Source organism: Pholis gunnellus, assembly GCF_910591455.1.
Source record: "Pholis gunnellus genome assembly, chromosome: 13".
Taxonomy (NCBI): domain Eukaryota; kingdom Metazoa; phylum Chordata; class Actinopteri; order Perciformes; family Pholidae; genus Pholis; species Pholis gunnellus.
The window spans coordinates 7,556,288-7,570,511 of record NC_136540.1 but is presented as its reverse complement, the minus strand read 5'-3'; the positions used below and the strand labels follow the sequence as shown (position 1 = coordinate 7,570,511).

General features: G+C 44.4%; 1 protein-coding gene across 1 annotated transcript; it reads right to left on the bottom strand.

Moving 5' to 3' along the window:
- Positions 1-2,893: 2,893 nt before the first annotated feature.
- LOC306704886 (lissencephaly-1 homolog A-like) lies at positions 2,894-14,045 on the bottom strand. Its single transcript, XM_079171474.1, has 11 exons — positions 13,891-14,045; positions 8,664-8,933; positions 7,438-7,522; positions 7,277-7,351; positions 6,956-7,162; positions 5,905-6,073; positions 5,541-5,643; positions 5,180-5,408; positions 4,603-4,704; positions 4,364-4,520; positions 2,894-4,219 (listed from the first exon to the last, which is right to left on the bottom strand). Exons 2-11 carry the CDS (start codon positions 8,693-8,695, stop codon positions 4,146-4,148), a joined length of 1,233 nt encoding a protein of 410 aa, XP_079027600.1. The 5' UTR covers positions 8,696-8,933; positions 13,891-14,045; the 3' UTR covers positions 2,894-4,145.
- Between the last annotated feature and the right edge of the window lie 179 nt (positions 14,046-14,224).

The following is a 14,224-nucleotide window of genomic DNA, read 5'->3' as shown; positions in this document are numbered from 1 at the left end:
TCTGCCTTGGGGGAAAATAAAATCTCGTCTCAGTGTTATGATTAATGGTTCATGTTACAGTGTTGTTTGTCTACATATGGATACAAATGCATGTATGTAGTGTACGTGTTGCTGCACGGTAACAGGCTTTGATTGGACACCGCTCAGTCTTATATATCCCTTAACATCACAGGTTCCGACTGTCTCAGCCAATCAAAACAGCAGATCAGAAGAGCATAAGAGCTGCCTCCGCCACGCCATGCGTACATACAAACCTACTAACACCGCTTCTGTTTAGACTGTCAAACCATTAACCAGGTTTGTATTTCAACAACTGTACCACAAGATGTAAAGTGTGTGTGTGTGTGTGTGTGTGTGTCACCTTGCAACAGGCTGTATTGCAGGATGGATGACAGAAAATGAATTAGGCAGGGGAAGAGAGCTGCTGCACATGGTAAGCACATGAGCTGCAAGAAAACAAGTCCATAGGGATGTTATGCACATACAGAGGAAAAAAGAGGAGGAGAGGGGTGGCTTGGAGAAACAGTGAGGTGGGGGGGATGTGAGGCAGAGATGGGGCTGACCCAGTTAGAAGTGCTGCATCACTAGTGGATCTACAGAGGAGAGACAAAGAGGAAGCAATGCAATACAGGGGACTCAATTAGACTGAGCAAAGAGTGTGTGGAGTCACAGACTCTAGAGGGGGGAAATAAAACCGGAATTGTTTGGCTTTGATTAATTTAAGAACTCAAGGATTTGTTTGTTTCGTATGTGATTAATGTGCAAAAATAGTGCCTGTCAATAGCAGGCGGTTTTAACATTTCTCACACACAAAATAGGGCCCAAAAATGTAATTTACAATCAAAACTTAATCACAAAACTTCCACAAAGGCGGTTTATATGAATGCCACTAGCCCTTCTGTGGTGGTTTTTCCTTGGGTGAAAAGTTGAAATTGTAAACTTCTTGGATATTAACACATTATCAAATTTGGATTCATTTTGGTGACAAACACACTTGCTCTTACTCTAACCACAACTTAATTACAACCCTAGTCCTAGACTTGATAAACATGACTCACTGGCTGTCTCTATCTGGATCTTACCGACACGGTTATCTTTTCCATGACAGCCATGTGACCACGGCTAAGTTGTGCACAGTGCAGGGAGACGGGCAGCTTTCTTTCCTTTTAGGGACATGGACCTCTCAACACATGCTACCACTAGAGAGCGCCACATCCTGTAAAAATAGCTCATCCCACCGTCCTCCCCAGGCTTCGGAGGGATTAGAATGCCGCTCACGTAAACTATAGTGGGACTCACGTGGGATATACTGGAATGACACACAAACCTATATATTAACACGGACCCTGCAGCCGTCTGAGCCTCGGTCTGCGCATGAAACTACTAGTATCCCGTCTGCGTATGTTAATAAAGAAAATCCAGCATGCCCAATGAAATTGTTCAGTGCCCTCAGAGAGAATCGATACTGCTGCATCTGTCAGAGACCGGTCTGTTGTATACAGTGACCTTGAAACCTCTCAACACTTCCCATATCACGCCAGCTTATCGGAATCAATGCTGGTTTATACCTCTCTGCTGCTCCTTTCTCTTTCGCTCTTTGCTAGTTTCGTCACATGGAGAGCAATGGGTGACCTAATAGAAATATAAATGAGAAAGTGAGCTTCTTTCTCCCCGTTTTGATGTCTTTAGCTTGCATGAGGGGAAAGTGTGTGCAAGGCATGAGAGAGAGAGAGTGAGAGTGAGAGAGGTGGCTGGCAGATGTAGGCCAATGTTTCTACTCCAGTGCCTCTGTTGAGAAACAGGAGAGTTTCAGACTCAGACAGGTTTATTATCCTTTCATTAAGTCCCATGAAGCCACTTCTCTGCGCACACATCTCGCACAACAGTTTCCGTCGTCAGTGTCCTTTGACTACGTGAACCTTGCGCTGTAATAACTTTTGTTTTTGGCATCGGCATCCTTCTTTACTCCCTCCCCCGGTTCCTCCCCCACCTTAGACCTGCAGGACAGAGCAAGGTGTGGTGCTCGCACACTTGGCAATCCTGGAAACTGTTGCCAGGATACCGCAGAGCACAGAGAAAGAGTAATGGCTGTGTGGGTGAGTGAGCAGGTGTGTGTGTGTGAACACAGAGGTAGGCTGGGGGTACTGTGCATAATTGATAAGGGGGTCTGATCTGTCCCTTTTTGCCTCCTGATGTTTTTGCCTCTCCAGTCTGAGCTTGCAATGCAAGTAACCGGGCTGTACCCGAGGAATAAATGTCAAAACGCATTATACTGTTCCCTCCACATCACACTTGGCATCTTCAACCACATCCTCCCCATCTCATCCCAACTACGACTAGGTCAGGACTGATTGAAGTCACTTAAAGATGCCACAGTCTAGCACCTGATCCTCATCTGTGCACCAGAGCCAGATAGGTATACATAAATAATATCCGCTGCCTAGAGTAGTGCTCTTCCAGTTTGTCTCTTGTGACCCATTTCTTTCAAAACGCTTTTCTCTTATGATTTTAAAGTTATTAGACCAAACTCTTATATTTACATCAACACTTAATTTTGTGGGCCACAGGCTGTCATTGGTCTCCTTGTCCACTCAACAACACTCAAAGTTTTACAGTCACATAGACTGTAAAATGGTTGAGAATGTGGAGAGGGCTGAATAGACCGAGGAGACTGCGGTCACAAATGCTCATTGCAAGCTTGGGTGCCTTTAATGTCTTCCTATGTGGGATGAACTGGAAGGTGTGCTGCAGTGTCTGACCTCACTATGACATTTTGCGGTGGTCATTTCTGTCAAGACTCCGCGAGGTTTTCCTTCATCTCATTTCGCCTCCTTTCCTTAAAGAAAGCATACAAATAAGATAACTTATATTTACAGAATTTTATTTCATTATGTTGCAAACAATGACATCCAGATATATTGATACACAATTTTTACTGTGCGTGTATGTGCATTTGTGAGTGTATGTGTGTGTAAAGAGAGCAGTGAGACCACAGAAAGCAGAATGAAAATCCCATGAGAGAGAGCCCTCAATGGGTTAACAAGGCAGAGATAGTGAGCAAGAGGGCACTGGGCGATTCTCTGGGGCGACACACGCACACACACACACACACACGCACGCACAAACCTCATAGAAGGTGAGCAGACTTTTTTCCTCTGTAAAACACACTTTTGCTATGGGGGGGCGTGTGCCTGTGCTCTCAGCAGCTTAGGGATCATTAAGGTCCTGTGAGTGTCTACCAGAAAGCAAGTTTGTTAAAAGAGACAAAGAAGTATGAATGAACACAGTGGACGAGAAGCTTTGCCTCCTCTCTCTCTCCTCTGACCATCAGAGCAGAGATGGTGGAGAGGTTCTCCTGTCATAATATACAAACACACACACACACACACACACACACACACTCAAAGTATACACACATGTACACGTGCACTCGCCCACAGAACCTAATGTGATTCGACTAGGGAGCTACATCCTGCTTCATTTTTTTTCTTCGACTTGTTATCATCTAGCCCCTGGACAGATTCCACTCATTCCTTCTTTTATGCTTACTTTCCTCACACCTTCTCCATCACCATCCACGCAGTGACAGACCACGACAGTTGAAGCATGGAGAAAAAACTAAACAAAACAAAAGCTAAACCCCCTCAATGAGGGGTGCCATTGGTTTTTCGTGCACTGTCAGTTAACTGGAATCCACCTGCGCCAGCACACAAGGATATTTACCCTTTGACCTGACAGGAACAGTATGCAAGTTCGGCACATTTTTTTACAGTATACATTTTTTTTGTTTGAATCACCATGCAAGGAATACTTCTCATCTTTTGAGTGTGTTTATGTGTCAGAGATTGCGTGACATTTATTAAGCGTACCCTACATCCAGAATAATTTACATAAAAGGACAATAGTCATCTTAACAGGGCTGGACCGATGTAGGGGAGGAGGGAAAGGAAAGGAAAGGAGAGAGTGGACGGGGAGAAGGTAAAGCGCCATTGGTCAACTAGGGGTTGGAGTGCGAGAGGAAAGGGGCTGGGTGTCAGGACAGAAGGAAGAGGGTTGAGGGGCCAAGAGACGGGTGGGACAGGGTGGGGCCTAAGGGATGCTTTTGGGGTTGGGGGGGCAGGACAGGGCAAGAGATGGAGACAGTTTCAGCGGCACTCCCAGACTTTGACTGTCTGATCGACACTGCCCGTCACCACGTAGGGAGCAGTCTTGTGGAAATCTGCAAGAGAGGAAAACGTTTTTTCAGGCACGCTGCATTTAATCTGCGTACAGAGTGAGCATTTGAGCTTGGGTTCTGTATTTGTACACGTGCAGTGCAGGTTAAAGTAGTATGTTTTTAATCCCATTCATCCCTGGTTCTTACCCAGAGAGGTAACGAAGTGTTCATGGGCACACAGGGTCTTCATGCAGCGTTTGTTCTTGTAGTCCCAGATCCTAACGGTTTTGTCATCGGCACAGCTCACTATGAATCTTCCTCCAGGATGAACCAACACCCCACGCACCCAGTTGTCGTGTCCCACCTGAAGAGACCAGACGATTACCCACCGCTCCCCTCATCGGTAAGCAAGAACACGAGACAGTCGTAGCAATCGGGCTACTCACCAGAGTCATAAGGCAGATGCCAATGCTGACGTCCCACATCTTAATTGTTTTATCTCTAGATCCGGAGAGAAGGAAGGGGCCAGGCTTCCCACTCTTCTTGCTCTGCAAGACAGAGACACAGGGAAGTAGTAAGAAACAGTGATTGGCTACATGAACGTTTGTCATCAAAGAGATGCTTTAAAAACAAAAAGGTATAAAGAGGTCATTTTGAGCCACGGAGAAGGGGTGAGTTCTCCTTCACACATCTTCAGCTGTCCCTTTTTTTGTCATGTTCTGTTTTAATCAAAACCAATTGCTGAAACCTGCCGAGTCTGAAAGACTCTGACTACATCTAATCATTTGGGGATAAACTCAATTACTAGCTAGATAAACAAAAGCCTCACTGGCTTCACTGAAATGGGCCTTTTTCTATTTTATGTTACGGTTCTATTCAATTAAAGTGCATTAATGTCTTATGAGGCACTCATTACTTGCGCTGCATATGCTATAAACAATTGTGGGAAACCCTCCAGCTGAACCGAACATACACAAACATCCTCTGAAGGTAAATATTAGACCCTGCGACAGCTGTACATACCTCCGAGCCTGTGGCCTCCAGGATGGTGGGGTGAGCGCTGTCGGGGGCCCAGGCGATACACTCGACCACATGTTCGTGCTCCCGCAACTCAGCTTTGCACTCCTTGGAGGCGACCACCCAGACGCGCACCGTCTGGTCGTTGGAGCAGCTGGCAATCAACGAGCCGTCCTGGTTGGGACGCACCATCCTCACCCATTCCCTGTGGCCTGTGAACGTCTTCACACAGTACCTGCAGACGGGAATAAAGTTAAATTATCAGCAGCTTTTTTAGCAAAAATCAAATCGTGAACTAATGAAATATTATCAGGGATAAAACTAAGACCACGTGAAGGAAGATGGAAAACAAGTGCAGCTAACTTACCCAGTGGCCACCTCCCACATCTTCATGGTCTTGTCTCTGGAGGCCGACACTATGTGGTCCCCGTTCGGCATGATGGCTACAGATGACACATTGTGATCGTGGCCTGGACGACACAGTCGAGAGTTTAGTGGTGTAAATAGTCAGATGTGCCCAAAGTCACAGAGTCAAAAAGCACTTGAGATTTCTAAAATAAAGCAAACTAATCATCAGAAAAGACTTTCTAAAAATGAACTAAAAGTAACCCCAGTGAGAGAGAAACCCAGAATCTGAACAAATATTTAAACTCTTTTCTAGTGAACTGTAGCAAAATAGATCCACACTTGTACAGGAGCTCATGTTTGTTGTATCTGTGAATATCTCTTACCATGCATTGTTCGGATGCACTCAAACCCCTGAAAGTCCCAAAGTTTGATGCTCATGTCAGCTGAACACGAAGCCAGCAACTTCCCCGTCTGGTCGAAGGAGATGTCCTGCACAGAATCTGTGTGGCCCTTCAGGGTTCGCTCAAAGTCCCCCGCCTCATAGTCCCACACCTGAGATCAGGGGTAGCGACAGTCAGTCATGGAGGCACTTCAGTCTCAGCCAATGATCAAACAGAGACGTACATCTCACCTAAAAATCATGATGCGACTATGACATTACTGATTTGGGTCACTTCAATTACGTCTAGTGGCCTCACAGCCAAAAATGCTATATTGACAAACTGTTTAAACAGTTTAAATGGTTAAGAAAAGCCTTTTGGCTAAAACCATGTTATATGGAGAAATGAAAGGCTGAAAAGGAAAGAGGAGGGCTGAGTTGAAAGAGTAACAGATTTGCATGTTTCCCAAGGTGACGTGCTCTGGGAGTGTTGCCTCTGACAACACGAGCCTCAGCCCATCTCCACATAGATGATTAGTGACACAGCAGAAAACAGAAACAGTGAGGAAGGAAGAGAAGCAGGGAGGGAGGGAGGATAAAGGGAGGAGGGAGGGAGGAAGGGAGCAAAGCGTGATGAAGCAGAAGCACTGAGGATAAAAAGCCTCAGATCTGCAGCACAGCTTTGATGTAAAGGGTCAGAGCTGCAGAGGCCAAGGTGTGGCGATTCTGCTTACAAATGCTGCTGCACGCAGCCATCACTGTAATGTTCCTGGTGGAGACACGTTTTAAAAGCGCTGCTCTCAAAGATATTACATTATGTGAACATGAGAAAAGCTAAAGGAGTTCTAGAGTACAGATGGGACCTGTTGATGGACACATTGATGCGTAATATATCGTTGTGACAGTGCTGGTACATCTTTAAATTGATGGATGTAAAACAGTCTTTTTAGGGCACTAATAAGGTAGGTCAAGATTGGACTTTACCTCTAGTTTTCTTAAACTTTGATGTTTTCAAATGATGCAGCTTAGTGTGTAAACCCTTTATCCACACGCACCTTGATGGTAGCGTCCTCGGAGGCCGTGACCATGACAGAGAAGACGGGGTGGAATATGACCCGTGTGACCGGAGCGCGGTGCCCGCTCAGGGCGTATCTCTCTGGGGGACGGGGGATCCACTCCTTGGGGTCTCTCTTCTGACCCACAGGTCCACCGTGTGTCATCTCCTCCTTCGCCTCATTCAACTTTGATTCCAGCTCCATCACCTGAGGCGGAGCGGTGAGAAGGAGAAGAGGAGTCAGAAGGCTGGGAACTATTGTATATCATCCTACTGTACATCTAGATACTACACTATGAGACAGCACACACACGGTCCTTACCTTCTTCTGTAATCTGATGACTGAGGTCCATTTCTTTTCCAAAAGGCCGGCATACTTTTTATCTCCCTCTTCATTCTATGGATGCAGAAAAGCAAGACACTGAGAAAGGGATCCACATTCTTCTCAGTAAAAATGATTGTACACGGTTGTATTCTTCTTACCATATCCAGCTCAGCCTCTTTCTTGAAGGTGGAATAGGCCTCCTCGTATCCATTGGAACGGAGATAGTCGGCTATCGCCCGGTTTCTGTGAAGAAGTGGAATAAAACAGATTTTTGACGAATTTCAGGCGTTAACTCGTCATCAATCACAGAAGTGGTCCTCACAGATGCCTCTGCCAATCTTAAGTGGTCAGTATCAGTGCAATTACACTTCTTTATGTACAAACATGAGCTGAATAAATTAATAAAAGTCAAAGTGAGGTTGTCAGTTATTAAATATTAGCTCCACCTTAACAGAAACGCTGTTAGACTACACCCTGTTTAACAGATGGGAGAAATGGGATTCACGTTTCACCTCAAATTTGACTAAGTGCCGTAAGAAACTACAAAACAAAACGTGAGGATCGAATCACTGGGAAACGTAAGAATAGAGAAACCACGAGCACATGGCAACACACCCTTAAATACAAGTATAGACTCGCACACAGACGAACTAAGTAGTATAAATGAGTGGGACGGCTCTTTCATGAGAAGACGGGTGAATATTTCATGAGTAACGGTGCTAAATTTAGGCGGCGGCTTCAGGGCCACTTTGAACGGCTGAGAAATGTAACCCTGATAAGACTGTCTGAACATTGGGCCGTCACTGGAAGAAGGGTTTCCCCCAAATTATCCATTTTTTGGAACTCATCAGAACATGAACAATCCAGATTTGCATGACCAATTAGGATTAAACCACGATGATGATGACATAAAACACTGTCTGGACTGAGGTGTATTGAGATGGGGTGCCCTATGATCGGCACAGAGCCGCTCACATAAGTTCCTCCTCCTCCCATCCCCCTCACTCCTCTGCCCCCGTCATGTGGGTTATGAAATATTCACTAAGCAGCTATCAAATGAAGCACCTTGAAGCTCGCGTCTCTTCACATTTCCTCAATGAATACGCATTCTTGTAAAGGTACGCACTTTCTCACAACATATGCATTATCCTCTTCTGGATTATTAATCCCAGACAGCTAAACACGTTCCACTGCTCTACATGTGACACATGAGTCTGTGCTTGTGGTAAAACTTTGAGGTATTGCTAAAATAGCCGACATGTACAAACACTTTAATTTGAAAACGCTCCTCTTCATGAGCACCACATGTGTGTTTGTCTACATGTCTGTTCTTGTTTGCATGTGTGAGGAGCCTACGCATAAATATTTCTATCCAGGCACTCACAGTTCATCTCTTTGTCTCTGTGACAGCACCATGGTGGCTGCTGCTCTCTCCCTCTTGGGGGAGGTGGGAGTGAGGTGATGTTCTGGGGAGGGGGAGTCCGGCTGGGAAGTGTGTGTCCGATCCCTCGGTGACGCTCTTCCTTCAGAGACTCTGAGGTGGTGAAGAGAGGGAGGTGAACTGGAGAGGCTGCTGTCAATCGACGGTTGAGTCAAGGCTTCACGGAGTTCTCAGCGGCCCAAATCTTACTCAACAATCAGACGTGCCCATCACCTGATGACAAGAGAACGGAGAGAGAAGGGGTTAAAAAACAACAACTGATGGCCGGCAACAATTATAATACACATAGAACATATATGCTGCCACTAACTACATCAATTTATTTTTCTTATTATTACAATATAACTTGTACTGAGAAAAAAAATTTGTTCTACAACTTGGACTAGCAGCTCTTTTCTTTCTGCACACCTGATTTGAACCTCTGGATGTTGCACAAGCAAAGGACATTTAAGATAACGACAGATTCTTTATACTTTGGGACAACGTGACCATTCCAATAGAAGAGCACAGATCAACAGCACCAATGACACATTTAGAAAAACACCACTCAGTGATTGTGAAGCTAGTGGGACTGTTTACTTCCTGAGCTTCAACACTGCTGTCACCTGGGGCCACAATAGCACTAAGCTGCTTAGTGGCTAGACCAGACAACCTGGAGTGACTGTGTGTGTGTGTGTGTGTGTGTGTGTGTGTGTGTGTGTGTGTGTGTGTGTGTGTGTGTGTGTGTGTGTGTGTGTGTGTGTGTGTGTGTGTGTGTGTGTGTGTGTGCGTCTAAGTGACAGAGACCACAAGTCCTCCACACAGCTGGCGATGTAAAGAAGGCCTGGGACGCTGGCTAACAGGATTAACCCCTGACACAGAGAAGGGACCTTGACAGCAAGCCGTCTTAATGTCTGGTGCATCGTTCTTGTCCGTTTAACCGTCGGGTGCCACTTATAAGTTTCCGGCACATATTTCTATTTTATAGATGAGCACTTGTCTTCAGTGAAAGCACTGCAGCCACAGCAGACAACAACACATTTACCCAGGAACATGTATGGCGTGTCCTAGAAAGAACTCTTCTCTCCTGCATGCATGATGAGCGCTCAGCACAGACGAGACCGAGCTAACGATTTTAGCTGAACAGCATTCTCAGTGTGGTTCAAAAATAGCCATTTGACTAAGCAGACCAACCTCCAAACTGTTATGTAACTGGGACAATCTCTGTGGCTCCTGCACCTGTCTGAGACTGTTGAGCTTCACCAGCAACTGTATCAGAGAGAAATGTTTTGAAAGGAACACAGAAATAAACGCGTGACCGTACGAGGCCTGGTTTCAGTCAGTGAGAAAGTCTCGCTGAAGTCCTCCAGTTATTCCATTGAAAGGCAAATGTAGTTATCTCGGCTCAGTGGAACACAGTGAGAACGTGATCATAAATAAAGAGGAAGTGTTCAAGGTCCTGTCTATGTGTCAGGCTTATCAAAAGGTAGTAATGTAGGGGGGGTTGTTACAACCTGTGCGATCATCTAAACACTATTTATCTTAATAAAATTATTGCTTTCGATGAATTTTCACACAGCTTCTACTGAAGGAGGACAAAAGGTTTGCCATGTTATTATAGAGTAAGTATCTGTTCATGTGTGGACACCGCCTGTGGTCAGCTACTGGTGAGAAACGTATTTTACTTGAGGACTTCAACCTCCAGATAAGCTTTATTATTTCAGTATTAAGTTAGTATGAAGACTAAGTGCTCAGGAGTTTGGCTTTGAAACACAGTTGCAGTAGTTCATAGAAAAATGATTGCTAACTATTTTGAACAAAATACCTTTTTAAGTCATTTATGAAGTAAGATGAGAGCTTCTAAAATGTGAGGCTTTGCTACTTTTCTAACATTTTAAAGATTCAGCAATCAAACGAGAATTTCATTGATTAACAAAAAACAGAGAGGTGCTACTTTTACCTCATAGACAGTCTTTTTCTGAGACACTAGCTTGAGGAGAACACACAAAGTCGACAGCAGACAAGTTTAATTTTGTCCTTACATCAACACACAAATGGAATTAACATTAATTAGCAACAGTTGATTGATTGCAGTAATATGATTGTTGTATAACATTACCGTCTAACAAACTTCTGCTGTCTAATACATATTTAATCACTATTTAGGTAAATATGATCGGATCAGACAGTATCAGGAGATACTCAATAGTTACGGACATCTGGTTCAGAGTCAGGTACACGTGTCTATGTGGAGGCCACTAACCGCACAGGAAGCATGAGGACCTGTACCTGCCACCGAAGAAAACAGACGCCATCAGGAGATGGAGCAGCCTCACATCGTTCTGCATTTACTCATAAATGCTAAACGGACTGTACTTGTATGGAGCCTTTTGAACACTCAAAGCGCTTTAACCCCACGTGTCATCATTCACACCTATTCATACACTGATGGCAGGAGCTAACATGCAAGGTGCCACCTGCACAACAGGACCATCTACTCATTCATACACCACAGGAACAACCTGCTGGAGCAATTTGGGGTTAAGTGTCTTGCCCAAGGACACATCGAACGAAGGACCACCCTGCTCTGCCACCGAGCCACAGTCGGCCTTATTCACACACACAGATATAATAACTTGGACGTCGTTCTGCTCTCTCAAGAACGACCGAATGTTACCGCAACATATCTTCTTGTGAAATTTAAAAAGATGAACAGATCACCTGACTAAGCTCTCATTAGGCTACAATATCATACTATGACATAAGCAAACCGTCTTCCCCAGAGCACTCAAAATGTGAGCCATGTTCAGTGACTCATACTTTACCTCTTCTCCAAATGAACAACACGTTTTAATCCTGATATGAATGCAGCATTCTGTAACACTATGTAGGAATGGATCTGTAATTGTAATGGTGTGATCCTTATGTGACATGAGGACAATTTGACTTCATCTACAGGGCTCTGATTCTTGATCATGATGGTGGTCTGTGAAGACTTACTTCTTGACTTCCTTTAGATGGACACTTAGTCAACAACAACTAACAATTTTAAAATTTCAATAAATAGTTTAGTCTATAATAAATGTCCATGACAGTTTCCTAAAGCCTGAGGTGACATCTTCAAATGTCTGTGTGATGTCACAGAAACAGTCCAAAGCCCAAAGATATTCAACTGACACCAACATCTAACCCTCACACTGGAGAAGCTGGGACCAGAGAATGGTCGTCATTCTCACTTGATAATTCAATTAAAATTGTTGCGGATTTATTTCCTGTCAATGTTATTCTTAAAAGCAGGAGTGATTACCAAAAGAAGCAGCATTGAATTTAGAAAAGAGAATCAATGTTAATCTGACAAAACTAAAAAGGCAATGAAAGCAGCCACGAGCATACATTCTGGTGGGACATCAAGCTCCAGTTATCATCACGCTCCGTTTGTGTCAAGCTGTTGTACAATGCCTCTCCTTATGGGTGACCTTCAGGCCAAAACAAGTCCCTGCTGACACAAACGGAACCACAAGGTGATGTTTGATTACAAATCAAACATCAAGGCAAGTCATGTTTTCACTTCAAACTGTCAGCCTCACCTACACCATTACATTCGCTGCAGAACAGGATTTTTTGCATTACGAGTCTACTCCCCTACAATAAAAGACACACACGTTACTCAACCTTTATCTAAAACATAGCGCACACGTTATCAATGCCAACAGTCCAATATCTAAACGTGACAAGACAGAGAGAATATAGAAACAAGTTTGACAGACTGTCATAAAACCAGTTACTCTTTGATATTCCACTTAATTAAGAAGTATTGTACTTTAATAAGTGAGGATCTTCTCATACAAAAAGGAGAGAAAAAGAATAAGTGGGAATACAGGATGAAATTTAGCAGAGGTAAAACATGAATTGCACTTTCAGCAACATTTAATTTAATTTCAAACAGATAATGGCGAACATAAAAAATATGTCTTTACACCCTGAGAGGTTCAGAGCCTTTTCTACTGACATAGACCCTCCCATTTAATGCCATGCAATAGCTGCAGCTACTGGACAATTACGAGGGCATTCAAATAGGGAGTGAAATCCAGCTCATCGGACAGCTATAGACACCTCACGTGAAATCGGTACAGCTTTGTTGATTATCAGTATTTCTGGTGCCTTCTTTAGTCTCCACCCCGATTGGGATTCCTCAAGCCTTAAGGGAATTATTGCCTTTAGGGAGTTTGCACTATGCGTGAAAACACCCCAAATTGGCTAAAAGCTGCTTTAATATTTTTTGAGCAACAGTAACGTTCCTCGGTTCAAAAATCTGGCTCGAGTGACGTCTTTCCAAGGCTTCTGTGGCCACAAGGGCAAAGTTGCAGCAATGGCTCAGCAACGCCCTTTCCAGCTAACGTTAGCTTAGCACGATAACGTAGACGTGAACTGGAGCTGTCAGTTTAGACTAGATTTACAGTACCACACAGACACCACACCAAACCACACGAAGGGCGTTGGTCTACGACAACAAGGAGCTAAGCAACACAGTCCCATGCTGAAAACAAACAAGTTATTCGTTACAATTAAAAGGGGAATATGATATGTAACCCAAGTTTGATTATGGGCTATGAGCTGTTATTCACTGGTTTACTGGTATTGTATAACGTCATTCATACACACACCGAGGCTTACACAACACGGTCAACGTCTCAAACGTATAAATTTAGCATTTGACTTGTGCATTTTGTGTCAACGTCAGAACATTTGCACCGGGCTGTAGAGAATACGGCAGCAAGCTGACAGCCCCTAGGTTAGCTTAGCTGGCTAACGCACCACGTTAGCTCATCACCATAAATAGACGCAAACGTTCTAGCCAAATGTTCAGCTGGGCTTCACAACAAGTGTCTCGGTACTAATCACGCGTTGGCCGGTAAGCGCCTGACTGGTTTTGAGATGACAACCACGTTCAGCGCGGTTAGATAATACCACCGTCAGGTTATCTTGACGTTCAGTTTTTTAAAATCGATGCTCTTGTGAACGCCAACTTTGCCACTTAGCTTAGCTTAGCTTAGCTTGTCGGCCTCTCCGCCATTTTGCGATCGGAACGGCAAAGCGCAGAGACTGCAGGCAATTCGTCGTTAAAAATATAACAAGTCTTTCTAAGTGGCGAAACAACAATGTAGACGTGTGTAGAGGAACACTAACTTACCCTTTGACGAATGGTCCTTCTCATATCCCATTGACAGGCCTAAGCGTGCGACTGGAGTCCCTGGTTTTGATGTGATACTGTGACTTTTCACATCACCCGGTCGGTCAGATTGTTCTCCTCTTTGGTACCACCGCATTCGCCCCAGCTAACGGTCGCGTATTGGACATCGGCTGCGCGCACGTTAAGCGGGGGCGCGCACCGTGCACCTCTTTTGCTCTTGGAATTAAAGGGACAGCACACCGTGAATTAGCTTTACAATATGTTTTTTATTGTTATGTACAGCCACGTTTTAATTTGAGCAATTGTTTTTATTGTAAACTAGTTTCTCACTGAG

What these genes read in the sequence shown, in the direction of transcription:
- LOC306704886 (XM_079171474.1), bottom strand. Translation starts at nt 8,695, where the DNA reads ATGGTGCTGTCACAGAGACAAAGAGATGAACT. An exon ending in ATGTGGGAGGTGGCCACTGG is followed by an intron (nt 5,409 to 5,540) that starts GTAAGTTAGCTG and finishes TCCCGTCTGCAG; the next exon opens with GTACTGTGTGAAGACGTTCA. An exon ending in TGGAGGCCACAGGCTCGGAG is followed by an intron (nt 4,705 to 5,179) that starts GTATGTACAGCT and finishes TCTGTCTTGCAG; the next exon opens with AGCAAGAAGAGTGGGAAGCC.